At 44.5% G+C, this 14968-nt stretch overlaps 1 protein-coding gene across 1 annotated transcript in view; it reads right to left on the bottom strand.

Moving 5' to 3' along the window:
- Positions 1-2386: 2386 nt before the first annotated feature.
- The window catches only part of rab2a (RAB2A, member RAS oncogene family), a 29468-nt gene continuing 16886 nt past the window's right edge, over positions 2387-14968 (bottom strand). Inside the window, exons 5-8 of the mRNA XM_069173233.1 lie at positions 14350-14442; positions 13211-13322; positions 8750-8818; positions 2387-4944 (exon numbers count right to left, since the gene is read on the bottom strand). Of these exons, the coding sequence (XP_069029334.1) occupies positions 4849-4944; positions 8750-8818; positions 13211-13322; positions 14350-14442 (370 nt within the window). The 3' untranslated portion in view covers positions 2387-4848. The remainder of the gene's footprint in view (positions 4945-8749; positions 8819-13210; positions 13323-14349; positions 14443-14968) is intronic.

Raw genomic sequence — 14968 nt, 5'->3', positions numbered from 1 at the left:
CAGCAACGCATCATATCCTGTAAGATCGTCGTCGTGTGTTTGCAACGTCGCAGCTCTAAAAAGTCAACAAGCTCAGAAAAACAGCCCCGTCTCATCTCGGTGACATTTTCCAGTTAATCCAGGAGGGTTTGCATCAAGTTTATTTACCTCAAGAAGTCTGAGAATTTTCTCAGCCCACAAAAAAATACGTATTCCTGCAGTTTATCAGAAACATTTGGAAACATGGACGACATGGTCCTCAGTGGGACGGGGTGGAACGGGGTGGGACGGGGTGGAACGGGGTGGAACGGGTGGAGAACATCTGAAAAGTACTGATGGAGTACAATTTACCTGAAGTGGCATAAAAATGGAAATACTCGAGTATCGTACAACTACCTTGAATTTTCACTAAAGTACAGTACTTGAGTAAATGTACTTAGTTACATTCTCCCACTCCAGGAGAATTCACAGGATTAGTTGAGGTTCAGCATCCTTAAGTTTAATATTGAAATGATTCTATTCACAGATTAATTAAACAAACCCGTTTATTAGCTCAAATTGACAAGAAAGTTGATGAAGGACACTTGTTTTGTACAAACAGCGTGCAGCTAGCCGTTGTACGTAGACTATAGTTATTTATAATCAGCCACTTAAAAAGGCCTACATTTAAGGTTTTATATTTAATATAATAAAATATCTGTTCCACAGTTTGGGTAAGAGCCATGAAGGTTTTATAGTCACTGTTTCTTGTCTGTGTAAAGCACATGAAGCACCTGAACTCAGCACAGTGACACCGAAACACAAAACAGGTCACGTGTATATTTTACTGGACTGAAGTCCAATATAAACCTCAAATATGATACACAGGGAAGTCGTGAGAGCTCGTCATAGTCAATAAACAAACACTGCTGATTGTTTCATGATTCAAATACATGTTTAGGGACTTAAAGGGTCATTTCACAAAAGCAGCATTTTCCCTGCAGGTGTGTAGAAAGCTGCTCGGTGGATCATTAACAGCAATGGCGTCACAAACTTGTGTACGTTTTCTACATGCTGCGAATGCCAGATGAAATTCTCCTGTGTGGGCCAGACATTTTGACATTAAACGCACATCTGTAATTAATAATATTAATCGTGACTGACCTTCATTTTTATGTTCTGGCTCGCTGCCGTGACATAAAATGAACACTTAAATGGTCCAGAGATGCCGTTATTTGCCTTTAATCTTCAATTCACGAGTCCCAGTAAACCGTGACAGCGAGTCACCGTGTAAAATATGTACAGATAAACACCAGACGGCTGAGACGGAGGCAGATAAATGGAATTCAGGCATCCTTCAGTTTATTATTTACACCCGCCGATGCTGCTGTGAAGAAGGCCGTGTGGATCGGAGACATCGAGAGAGACCGAGACCTCCGAATGAAACCACAACTAAACCACTGGAGACGAGAGGAGGCCGAAAACACAATGTTGTTTTCACGAAGATGTATTCCGGGATACTTTAACTTGTTCTTTAAAGAGGTTGCTTTGTGACCCGAACACACAAAGTCTGAACGATGGAAAGAGTCACATGACCGCTGCTGTAGTCGAGCAGCTACACGGAGCCTCGTTAGACTCCCTTTAATTAAAGCCTTTAATAACAGGAGACTTACTGGGAACTGAAACAAACAGGAGACGTTTATCCATCAAGTCTGATACTGTGATTGTTTGTTTTGGTGCATTTTTAACAAAACAGTTTCTGGTCCATAATCTCTGCAGGCTTTCAGCCTTATTTTGCAAAAAAACATTCATGATCCCAGATGATGAATCCGGCTGACTTCGGCGAGCCTCTGAGGGGAACACGCACATCTGCACACTTGTGAAGACAAGTGTGCAGATGTGCGTGTTCCCCTCAAGATGAAGTCTGGTGATTCTTTAATATTGTTTTATGGTACGTACCTGCAAAAGGTTTTGGATTGACCAAGTTATGAGCTCTAAAATGTATGTGATGTTGTCACCCTCCAACATGTCGGCCTCTCTGCTCATAACCTTTGTGGCATGTTCCTGCTGGTGTAGAAGTTTCATGTGAAGCTGGTGTACCTACGCTGAACATGCAAACCTACCCTGACTACATATGAGTTTAGAAAATGTTTCATTCATTAAGCGGTCTCTCAGTCTGACCGACCTTCATCAGGGAATACGATCTGCATGACGGCTGAAGGTCGAACGGCAGACATCCAAGAGTCGGTCCCTGCTCGACTTAAAGGGTCAATCCGACACAGTGAAAGCACATAATGACTGAAACCCTGACGGAGGGAGGAAACCCGGCCTGCAGCCACAAATGCAACACAGAAAATACAAGGTTGTTGTTGGGTTTTTTTCAAACACTGTATTTTTTCCATCTTCACATAACCATCAAAATGACATGTTTAGAGTTTAGAATGTTTTATTATAGTTTATTGTGATAGCATTTTAATTTTTTCTTTTTTTTAGGTTTTATTTTTTCCAAAGAACAAACACAGCAAATAACGTTGAGAGGGGGGAGGAGAGGCGGGAGGAGGATGGGGGGGGAGGAAGAGCGAGAGAGGAGGGCCACATAGATAAGATAGATAGATCAATCCGTACATAAGATAGGTGGGTAGATGCGGCAGGTTGGCGTGATCCTCCCCCTGTTACCCCTCTGGATCCCCACACACACACACACACACACACACACACACACACACACACACACACACACACACACACACACACACTACATGTTGCTTTACAAATAATCATCTGAATGAGAAGAATAACTGATTGAATATATCGGAATTAGAAAATAAAAACCAGAGAAGATGTTGCCGAGGGAAACGGAGAAACCCGAAACAGTTCTACGGTTCACCTGGAGAGAAAACAAGGCTCAGTCATGGACCAGAGCACATGTATATACTCTGTGTGTGTGTGTGTGTGTGTGAGTGTGTGTGAGTGTGAGTGAGTGTGTGAGTGAGTGTGTGTGTGTGTGTGTGTGTGTGTGAGTGAGTGTGTGTGTGAGTGTGTGTGTGTGTGTGTGTGTGTGTGTGTGAGTGTGTGTGTGTGAGTGTGTGTGTGTGCATGGAGGGGACGGGAAGAAAAGATTCATTTCAAATGCTCCAATTCATACAGAAAATTGAAAGGAGGCGTCGACATCATGTCCCTAAATGTGCATCTATGCATGTGATGCATCGTTGACTAGCTAGCTAGTGGTGAAATGTCTATCTGCAGCTGTCCAGATAGCTCAGGGGGCGGAGTTAAGGCAGACAGCTGATTTCAGGTCAGATTTCTGGGGCTTAGTTTATTTCCCTATTTTTTTCTTCTTCTTTTGACAAACACAGGTAAACACAATAATTTTGGCATTAAAAAATAGGTACAGAGCTATTGTTAGCGCACAGTCTGAGAGACTGTGGGGAGGGGGGAGGGCGGAGTGAAAAACGATAAGTAACCGAAGCAGTAAAATATGATCATAAGTAAAATGGTGCCTATTACATCGGGGATCTGGAAGCAAAAATAAACCGGTTGCAGCAGTCATCGATTCAGCTCGAAACAGAAGACGGTAGAAACCTGCCAGCTGATTCAGGCTGGAGATCTCAGCCCGCTCACAACACACATTTTGACATGTTCAGTTGGAGTCTGTTCTCCACCAGGGACTCTGCTCCGTCCTGTTAACGGCCCGTTATCATTCATACTTGTCGTTTAAAGGAAAGGGCACCACCGGCCCCCACGAAGCCCGGCGGCTCGGCACCTTCGGCTTTAAACCGGAGTCGTTACGAATGTTGAAAAGCCGTTTGTCTCTGTTCCTGCCCCTAGTGGATCAAAACAGCAACACGCCAAGCTTCACCTTAAACAGCCAGAAAAGCTACAGAAACCTAAAGAGCCATATATACACAGAAATGCGCCCGATAAATACAGTTTAAAAAAAAAAAAGTCTCAATTTCTAATCTAGTTTCCGCTTTTTACGTCTGAACTTCATAATGTCGGCCGCTGCTCTGAACATCCCTCAACGTTTCAGCTTCCCTGCAACAGTTTGGTCTTTATTCTCCCGCAGGTCAATTTTAAACCACTTTTTTAAGCCACAACCAGTTTTTAGTGTTCATTAAATACAAATCATCTGCAAGTCAACAAAAAAATAAGTGTACAAAGACCGAGAGAAGAAAACAACAAGGAGAACAGAAATACATGATTTGCACTTTGTTTCTTTTGTTTGTTTTATGGACAGAAGATACAGAGCGACTTGAACGCCTCACACTGACTGGAATATGTGTATCGTCCCGAAACACACAGGCACAGCATGAAGCCTGACTCAGCATGTACAAACATGTCCTGCTATCACCGTTGTCTTTAAAAACATGTAGATGTGTTATAGACACAACACAGCGCCGCGTTTACTCACTACAGTCAGCTGTTAAAGAGGGTTCAGTTTCTACCTCCAGAACAAAGTCAACCTACCGGAGGAACATCACGTCGTGTCCCAACATCGTCTACATGAACTCAGGACAAATCAAACCGCTGGAATAAAACTGCAAACAACTCTGGAAGGCTGTTTTTAAATGAAACGCTTAAAATCTGTTGATCTAACAAAACAAGGTGTGAATTAGGTGAGTGACTCTGCAGGTGAAGCTGACTCTGTCCTCGTAAGACAGGAGGAGGTCAGGTGGACTTGTGGGGACGCAGCCCGGAGACTGATGGGGGGGACACACGGGGGTGGATGGATGGATGGAAGGAAGGAAGGACAGAAGAGAGACAGAGAGGGAGGTTAACAAACTGTTACTGAGCCTGGACAGTTCTGAAGAAACGCAGGGGGAGGAGGAGGAGGAGGAGGAGGAGGAGGAGGAGGATGGGTCAGGACTGGAGGAGGGGGGGTTTGGGTCTTCAGCAGCAGCCCCCTCCAGCCTGGTGGCCTCCCTGGCTACTGGACAGCGTGGAGTTGGTGGTAGGATGCTGGGGTCCAATCTTAATACCGTTAGCCTGTAGAGACAGAGACAGACAAAGACAGAGACAGAGACACAGAGAGACAGAGAGAGAGAGAGAGAGAGAGAGAGAGAGACAGAGAGAGAGAGACACAAACGTGAATCAAAGATCGAACTGGAGAATTCAATAAAAAGCCTGAAAGTCTTCATTAAAATGTTTGGACAAAGTTATTTTACTGTAATTTTTAACTGAAAACTTTGCAAATTATATTGCAATTTTTGAGAAAATCTGCTGTAAAATCAATTTTTTTATCACAACAATCACAAAGAAACTCCACAAAATCCTGAAGGGACTGAATATTCAAATCTTTTGAGGTCTCTTGTTTTGAAAACACTCGACGACTGAAACATCCTGAACTGAGTTTTGTGCACCGTTGGATTTCTACAGACGATTTCATTTCCTTCTTTTTTAAACTCAACCCACTTTGTCTGTTTCCAAATATCTCACAAGCAGAGAGAAGTTTCCAGAACATACTGGAATCTTAGCAATGTTGTATCTTCATTAAAATCGGACAAAACAAGTGAAACCCAGATTTGAACGGCTTCTTTTTTAAGCACTCAAACACAATGCAGGCAGAAGTTATTACCAACACATGCAGCATTTCACTTTATGACTATGACTGTAGGACTCTACAGAAAGACGGGTTTGGTGAAAGGACCCAGGAAGTGTGGAGCGACGTGGTGCTGGACCTGGTGCTGGACCTGGACTCAGTTCTGACAGAACAAGGATTTCACAGAGGATTCACCTGCGGGGACGTAGTGAACACGCTGGTCACCCCTGCTGTGAACATGTGACCGGGGAGGGGGGATGGGGGGTGTGCGCACGAGGAGATCACAGACTGTTTATCAAAGAGTTCGTAGCTTCAGGTCTGTAAAATGGTTCCGATCCAGAAGTGTCTTCAGCTGCAATACCAGCGAGTGCCACTAGAGGTCGGCTCCAAAAAGCCTCCGGCTCCATAGACTCCCATTCAACTTCTGTCATCAAATCCAAAGTGAATAAAATGTGTCCATCAGTTATCTCGGTGTTGTTAGCTAAAGTCACTCCTTCTTATTAGTTTTCTGGAGGTCCATCTGAAAATAATCCCTCATTCATTAGAAAAGAAGATTCAAGAAGACCTGTTTTTGGGGGCGTGTCTGTTTGATTGACAGGCCTGTGGTGCAGTCAGGTTACAGCTATCGGTGGGCGGGACGTAGTATCGTCAGGTTTCCAATCAGATCGGTCAGATCCACCGCTGGCTCCTCCCCCAGCTCGTCCAAATATGGTCACTTCCTGCTCCGAACCGCTCCGAACTAGCAAAGATGGTGACGGACAGAATCTGAACTGGAGGATTCATAATGTTCACAAACCAACGGGTGAGGTCACTGTTGGTTGCCATGGAGACGTGTTCTGATGACAGGGGTGAACAGACACACTTAGAGCTGCGTCTTTTCTAATTGGACCACAGAAGTGGACACCTACACCTTACAGGTTGTTAGTTTCATGTTATGATGCGTTCATGTCCCACATTAATTTCCTCTTACTCACGGAGCTTCCTGTAGAAACTGCTTCACAAAGACCGGTGGATGAACCTCTCAGTACCAGAACCAGCACCAGAACTCGGGTCGTAACATGAAGCACACACAGTCTGCTCTGTGGTCTGCACTATTCCTGGATAATGACTTTACACGCTGTTTGTTCTCTGATGTCATTTCTGTGATAAACTCAATAAAACTCAGAGTGCATTAACCATGACAACAACAAAAAAATCTAATTATAGCGCTGGCCAAAAAAATGTGTAATTATAATGGCAGACCAAATAAAAGCACTCCAGAGTGACAGTGTGTTATTGCCTTCATGGCGAGATGAACACTGCACGGCGCCTGCAGGGGATCCTATTAGATCACATCACCGAGGCAGCAACAGGTGCTGCTGCGCTGCACAAAGGCAAAGGAAACACCCGCCGCACTCAAGGACAGCGGGAGGAAGAGGAGAAGCGACGGAGGAGGGAGGGAGGGAGACACTTTCATCTCCACTGTACTGCTCACTTTCCCTCTGTGTTTCATCAGCTCTGTATATATTTATCCCTCTGACTCTCAGTGTAACTCCCCCTCCTACTCTCGTGCCTCTGGGAAACACTGTATGCCTTTAAATCACATTTATTGAGCTGAGGCCATGTGTGGTGTGTGAGTGTTTTCTCATAGTGGCTGCCAACATTTGTGGTGGGGCTTCCCTCTCTCTCTCCCAGCCAGTCAGCTGATGTGGTTTGGCCGGCCGGCCTGCCTTCGCTCCGACTTACTGTTACTCATAACAAAAACAGTGCGAGGCCGGCCGGTGCCAGTCCTGTCTGCCGCTGCCGGGCCGGCTGGATCTGCTCCGCAGCAGATGTGGACCCAGACGGGATTAACACTCGGATCTGTTTAAAAACTAAGCTAGCTGTCTGCACACGCACACGCGTGTTTGTTGGTACGTACAGGCCTAATTTGTGGGACAGCGATTTATGACAGACTGAGAAAATGACCATCTGGATGAGTGGAGAGGAACTTCACACTAAACGTCACATCACTCAGTGATTCAGACGGGTTTGGTGTCTGATTCTGACAGCCAATCAGAGCGCCCGACACCACGCCCCTTTCTGAGGGGGGAAACCATTAACGCAGCATCGCGGGAAATTCAGACTTTTCCTCCAAACTTCTGGTTTAAACTAACCGGTTTAAATAATAGCGTTATGCTGAAGAGCATCTCCGCTTTGTTTACTCGTCAGGTCCTAAAGGAGATCCTGATTGAAGGCTCTATGGCACCGCTCTACAGGAGGGAAGACCAAATGAAACGCTTATATATCCAGTGTGTTCTACTGCAGGCAGAGTGGACATATAAAACCTGACACGGTGCTTTTGGGTCATTTAGAAACTCCTTAACTCTTTAAGAGGGCGGAGACGTGCGGATGCGCCGGTCTGATCTATTTCTTCTTCTGGCTACTTTCACGGCAACACGTGGGCAGCTACATGTTATCAGGGGTCCTCACACAAGACAGAAATCTGAATGGATGTTCGTGGATCAATATGAAAAGTGGAGCGTTAACTGCTCTTCTTAAAGCTACAGCAGCTCCTGTGAAAATGATGTTTGAACCTGTGATTCTCTAAAGTTGAGCAGAAGTGAATTGACCAGCGACACAGCCAGGACGGTGTGTGTGATTCCCTCGTGAGGATGTGTCGCAGATGTGCGTCAACGTTCTGCACGAAAACATGTTGTCACAGACAGCGGGGCGGTGAGGACATGTAGAATACATCTGTGGACCCTCCAGGACACATGAAGCTATGCAACACTGATGTGGACACGCTTGACCTACGTTTCTGGATTTAACAGTTTGAAAGTAGCCCGACTCGCTGACAGGACAGTTTCTGGCTTTTCCTGCCTGGATAGCTTTCTCACTAAGAAGATAACAATCTGACTGACTGGCTGCACAGGCAGCTTACTGGCTGACTGAGTGTTTGTTTTCTTGCCGAATGACTGAGACCTTGTGGGATGTGAGGAATTTATGAGCTGGCAAGATGCCGAGAGAGAGAGAGAAGGAGCATAGGAGTGCGAGTGGAAACTAGAGCAGAGGAGAGGAGGAACGCAGGAGTTTTGCTTGGCTGGAGTCAAAGGAGGCAGAGAGGAGGGTTTTTTTTCCCTTCTTTTAGAGGCTAGAGGGAGCGTGGCAAACCACACACACTGCTGGGAAACCACACGGAGGGGGGGGGGGGGCAAAGACTGGAAGAGAGGAGGAGACAGCCTGAAGAAGAGGACAAGAAGGAAAATAAAGCGAAGGCAGCGCAAGTCTCACCTCGTTGTTGATATCAAACACTCCCTCCTGGATCTTCTCGTAGATCTCCTTGGCTGTGTTGATGAAGGCCTGAGAGAAACAGGAAGTGGGAGACAGAGGAGAGGACGTTGATATTTGTGTGCTGACTCTTATGAAAATGTTGTTTATGAAGAAGCCCCACATCATTTGGATGCAAAACAAATTCACTGGAGGTTTTTGAGCAGCACAATCGGGCTTTGACTTCCAGCCGTTTGACTTTCCGTCTCTCCGTGTGACGACTGCTTCAGATTCCTGTCGAGACCCGAGACGGAAATCAGCTCACAGAAGACTCAAATCAGTGTGAACTACTACTTCCTATTTTTTTCTTTGTCACTATGAGGACCAACAGTGTCAACTCAGTTGTTAATTATTCCAGAAGTGTGTCAGTAGCTGGTGAGAAACTCAGACGTTGTATATTGAAGCGTTGGCTGCTGCACAGCGAAGCATTCAGTCAGTGGAAAACTACCGTCTGCAATAAACAAACATCAGCGTCATGAGAAAGTCTGTGTATGAATTTGTCAGCCTTTTTAATAGCGTCTGTAAGGAAGGGAGTGCTGAGGCGTCCCAGCAGCACTTGAACACATCATACTTAATATAAGGCCACAAATGATCAAATAACTTGGGGACAGAAATGAAAACTGAACCACGTCGTTCACCGTGATCCTGAAGGAAACAAACGGATGGCTGCAGAATGTAAATAATACGTAAACAAAGGAAGAGACTAAAGAAAGTGCCAGAAAGCATGAAACAAACTTTGTGTCGCGGTGCTCACTGGAAGAAATGCTAACTGCATGACATGCTAATGAAGATAACATTTTAAATAAAGCCAAAACATCACAGCTTTTAAATGAATAGCTGATCCAGGTCTGTACTTGAAGTACACACAATCCTCTCATCTCACTCATAAAAACAAAGCAGATGTCAGTTTTGTCCAATAATAAGAATTCAGAGTGAAACATTTCACAGACCTGTCTGGTAGACAAACTATCAAACAACGACAGTGTTTCTACATTATGTCACAACTAGTTTGGTTTTTCTGTCCTGAAATATGTTGTAACAAATACACCGATAGCAATATATCACTTATAATTAATGAGGCCGATTTATGAGTGCGCTGTGATCAGGTGGAGCGAGATCTCCAACACCTCATGTATTAATATGCACCATCTAAAGATAAAGACTAATTCATGAATGAGTTTTATTCGTTGGAAAACAATCTCTCAGTTGTTGTGACGCTGTAAATTCAATTCTATTAAGTAAAGCAAGACGGACTTTCGCTAAATCTGCCTCCAATAAAAACTGTCCGTCCGGCCGTGATGTCACAGGGTTTATTTTGAATGACACAAAGCTCCAAACCTGAGGACCCCTTTATTACTATTGTAGATATCAGATTGAATCAATCCCTCAGTCCTCCAGCACTGCCAGGGCATCACTTTGATAGTCAATTAATAGCTCATTACTAGGAAAAATTTGAAAAAACCTCACTGATATCAGCTCCTCACGTGAATATTTCAGTTTGTCATTTTTATGTGATTGTAAATTAAAACTTGAAGTGGTCAGATAAAAAAAAAAAAAGGCCAGTATGTTAACTTGGACTTCAGAGAATGATGGTTTTATACACAAAACCATCAAATCAATGAATAAAAAAAACAAACAGTCAGTCATATGTCTGATAATGAAAATCATCATTTATATTATTTTACCTGATGTTTCTGTACGTTAATCACTAAATCAACTAGTTCATTAAATGTGTCAAACTAATATAAACTAAAGTAATGAGGCTCAAATTGTTTCTAATACATATTCAGTTATGAAGTAATGTAGACAGAAACAGTGAACCTCTGATGAGCTGTGGAAGATGTTCTCATAATGCTGCTGTGTTGGGACTCCAGACGAACACGATTCTTCAGTTAGAGGTTTTGGTGATACGACTGAAGATCTTGTTAGAAGATGAGGTTGAGTTGAGATTTTGAGGGGATGAGCAGTAAGATCTGAGCAGAACACACACACACACACACACACACACACACACACACACACACACACACACACACACACACACACACACACACTCACACACACAGCTCACTGACAGAAGTGCCAGGATCAAAGATGATTGAATAAAGTGGAATTAAGCCCCCTGAGCGACGAGCCGGTGACGACGGTATCGATGCGTCCGTCTCCAGGGACGGTGTCTCCGTGTTTGTGTCTCCGGGGTCTAAACTGTAGAGCAACTGGGATAAACCAGAGATCTGACAGCAGCTCAGATCAAACACAGCCTACGGGCTCATTTCACTCCGCACACAGAAGTAGCAGCATCTAACACCAAAAATAAGCTTGGTCAGGTCCTAAGACAGCGCTGATGAACTGAGAATGTGCTGAACTTCCACCTGACACCCTGTCGGAAATAGAGCGAGGAGCCCGAGGGTGCTCTCTGGTGTACTCTGTCCTGATCACTCCTGTCCTCCTTCCTGCCTTCAAGACGCACCGTCGTTCCTTCACATCTTCCTACTCTCCTCTCTTGACTTTTGCTCATGCAAGTTCAGATAACGTGACACGTGAAGAGACGGCGCACCGAGGAGATGAACAAGATAGAGAGGAGGAGAAGCAGAGGAGAGGGACGGCAGGACAGAAAGATAATGGAAACCGACGGGAAATAAAAAAGTACAGAGGGAAACAGCAGAGAAGAAGAAAGCAAAATAGAAAGAGTGAGTTCTGGATCTCTGTGAAGGAAGATTGGAGGATAGAAGGGACGATGAAAAGACGCCACCAGGAATCTCTCTCTCTCTCTATCCGTCTCTAAGGACATCCCATCAGCCCCAGTGTCCACCCACAGACCCTGACGACAAACCCAGCCTGCTGATTGGCTGCTGGATGTCACTGAGGGGAGGTGGGGTGGAGGTTCATGAATATGTATGAACCATAACTGGTTGATATACTGCTGTAGAGAGGAAGGGGAGATGATGGGAGGAAGGAAGTGGGGGGAGGAAGAAATAAATGGAAGACGGGCAGGGAGACATGCAGGAGAGAGAGGCAGAAGATGTGTTGGAGGAGGGGGAGGAAAAAAAAAGGGTGGCGAGTGGGAGGGGGGAGGAGAAGGAGGAGAGGTAAAGAGCAAATGATGGACGTCGAGGGACGAGGAGGGACGGAGCGAGGAGAGATGAAGGGACGGGAGGAGAGGAGCGGTATCAGGAGGATTCAGAGGACACTAATGAGACAAATTAATCATACCACACACACACACACACACACACACACACACACACACACACACACACACACACACACACACACACACACACCCCTCCCCCCTCATCTTAACCCTGGAGAGAGCTCTACTCAACAGTGGTGTGTGTGTCGCATGATATAGGCCAGGCAAGAGAGGGTAGAAAAAAATCTAACACACACACACACACACACACACACACACACACACACACACACACACACACACACACAGTGCGGAGCCCCTGGCTGCCGTGCTGTGTAGGATGGGATTATTTATGTGATTGGATAAGTGAGAAAGGGTCCCGGAGGACAACGCCATGCATTCATTACACACAAAAACACCAGGGGTGTGTCTCTGAGAGGGGGCGGAGCCGAGCGTGACGCGAGTCAACTCCTGTCGTGATGCTAATGTGGAGCTGGAGGAAGTCTAATGGGGCATTCAGATGTCATACACACAGAAGGTCATAATTTAAAACACATCCTGAAAGCTTAAAAAAAATAACTTTTTATTTTTATCTTCCCAACTGTGTATATGTATTTATCAGTTACTGTGCCCGGACCAATGTATGTAAGACTTCATTTTGAGCTGATGTTATTGAGACTTTTTTCACGTCAGTAAACAGAATAAGTTTTTAAGAGTCTTTGGGGATCCGAGATGTTCAGACTGCAGGCGGATCTGGTTTGCCTCTCAAATTAGGTCTTTAGGACAGACAAATTATTAGTAGTAGTTATTCGCAAATGCCGGACTGGATGTGGTGTGTCCAGACATCGCCAACCTGTCTGCATGGGTTGCTATGGTAACGTTAGATGCACAGCTACGCTGGTGACACGGCTTTCGAACACGGAGGTGGCAGCGGACAGTTTATTTCTGTGTCTGTCGTTGGACTGTTGTTGTTGTTGTGCTTCACAGAGCTAAAATCTGCACTCTGACAGCGCTGCTGGTGGTAGAACACCAGAACTTAAAAAAACTAAAACAAAAGACTTCCTGCCATCAGCCAAGACACATGTATTATAGTCCTTAGTAGAGTGGTTTCATGTGCATTGTGTTCCAGACAAACAGAGCTCTAAGTTCAGAGACAGATATTATAGATAGAGAGATGATGGTCATTTGGACCACAGGTTCAGATAAGAAGGCAGCTTTATGTGAGGTTGGCATTATTACATACAACACACATGTTGGTATCTGTGTGTGTGTGTGTGTGTGTGTGAGATTACCTCCTCCACATTAGAGGCAGTCTTGGCTGAGGTCTCCATGAATATCAGGCCGTGTTCTCTGGCAAACGCTTCACCTTCCTCCTTCTTCACCTCTCTCCTCGACTCCAGGTCACTAAAACACAGCGATGCAGTGACACGTCACCATGCAGGAAGTAGGCAAAGTCAAAAAGATGGCAAACTGTTGATCACATGTATCCTGTTATGTGCAGCAGGATTAGTGCAGTCAATTATTTAGCACATTTAAATAGAACAAAGTTTAACACAACAACAAACAGAATTAAAACGACCACATAGACTTGAAACATTTAAGCCATTAAAGACAGATAAGAAATAAAACTAAATTAAAAACAATATTACTCAAAAAAACAAGTGACGTAAAGTGACATTTGACCAAATATGTACAAGAAGCTAAAAAGTGTGACCACTTTTCTCTGCTGTAATAAACCATGATGACGTATCAATGCTAAACAACAGTCAGACTTTGTTGTTTCGATTTTTATTAATCTACAAGCTCTGTTGTTATCTGGCTAACATGTTTATGTCATTTTTATGTAAATACCAACATGCTAAAACTTAAACACATCCACCTCAAATCCAACAAAAAAAGTTGGTAGAATTTATATCTGATTTCAAACAACAGAAATGAGTTTCAAGGTGTGTAATCGTATCAACAGCTGCACTTTTATTTTAAACATAACTTGGATAATTTTCTTACATAATGCTGTTACGTAACCTCAAGTGCTGTGTGAGCGAGCGGTTTTGTCAATAACCAGCTGATGTGTGTTGCACAAGTGAACTTCCTCATTTAAATTGGGCACGAGTGTGAGTTTATTACAGTAGAAACGGCCCTCAACAGCAGCACTCTCTTAACGTGCCTTGATGTCACACAGCGGTGTGTTATGTAACCTCAGGTACACGGTTAGACACGCACAGCAAAAACAAAACAAAAAAGCAGAAGTGAGTTCCTCGTTCAAATTTCACCAGAATGAAACGCTCAGCTTGAAGTAGTTGGAAACTGTTTGCTTTGGTAAACTCTGGCCATTAGTATACGGCCCCATGTTCACTGATGGCGGCCACACATTACTGGTGTAGGGCAGCATGTACCCACAACAACAACAACAACAACACAAAGATGTTACCTCTTGTTGCCGATGAGCATGATGACCATGTTGGAGTTGGAATGTTGGCGTGCGTCCTCTAGCCAGGTCGTCAGGTGGTTGAAGGTGTCCCTTCTGGAAACACAAGCACAGATTTCTGCTGTCAGTTCGACGGCACTCTGATGAAGCTGAAAGCGTTACCGAGAAAGCGTCCGTTGTCACGGAGACGCACACACTGATGTTACATTTTACAGATTTTACTTTCCCTGATGAAATGGTGAATGATGTGCGTGCCACTTCCTCTTGCATGAATTTAAACACAAAAACCTGTCATCTCTCCTTCTCGGGTAAAAATAAAATAGCCTCATTTAAAAATAACACATCAGTGCTTGGAAGCAGTTCAGCTGGCACTAACTGAGACTTTACTCTATGATCTACTGCGTTAGTGAAGCTTTGTTACGTTTCACAGTGAACAGGACCTTGTTACACTCACAGACTGGATATAAAAGTGTTCGTAGCTTCAGGTCTGTAAAATGGTTCTGATCCAGAAGTGTCTTCAGCTGCAATACCAGCGAGTGCCACTAGAGGTCGGCTCCAAAAAGCCTCCGGCTCCATAGACTCCCATTCAACTTCTCTCATCAAATCCAAAGTGAATAAAATG

The sequence above is a fragment of the Embiotoca jacksoni genome, unplaced genomic scaffold (assembly GCF_022577435.1).
Source record: "Embiotoca jacksoni isolate LCO1_2020_lvr unplaced genomic scaffold, fEmbJac1.0.p SCAF_59, whole genome shotgun sequence".
Classification (NCBI taxonomy): domain Eukaryota; kingdom Metazoa; phylum Chordata; class Actinopteri; family Embiotocidae; genus Embiotoca; species Embiotoca jacksoni.
Note: the sequence above shows the minus strand (reverse complement) of the source record. Positions and strands in the feature narration are given on the sequence as shown.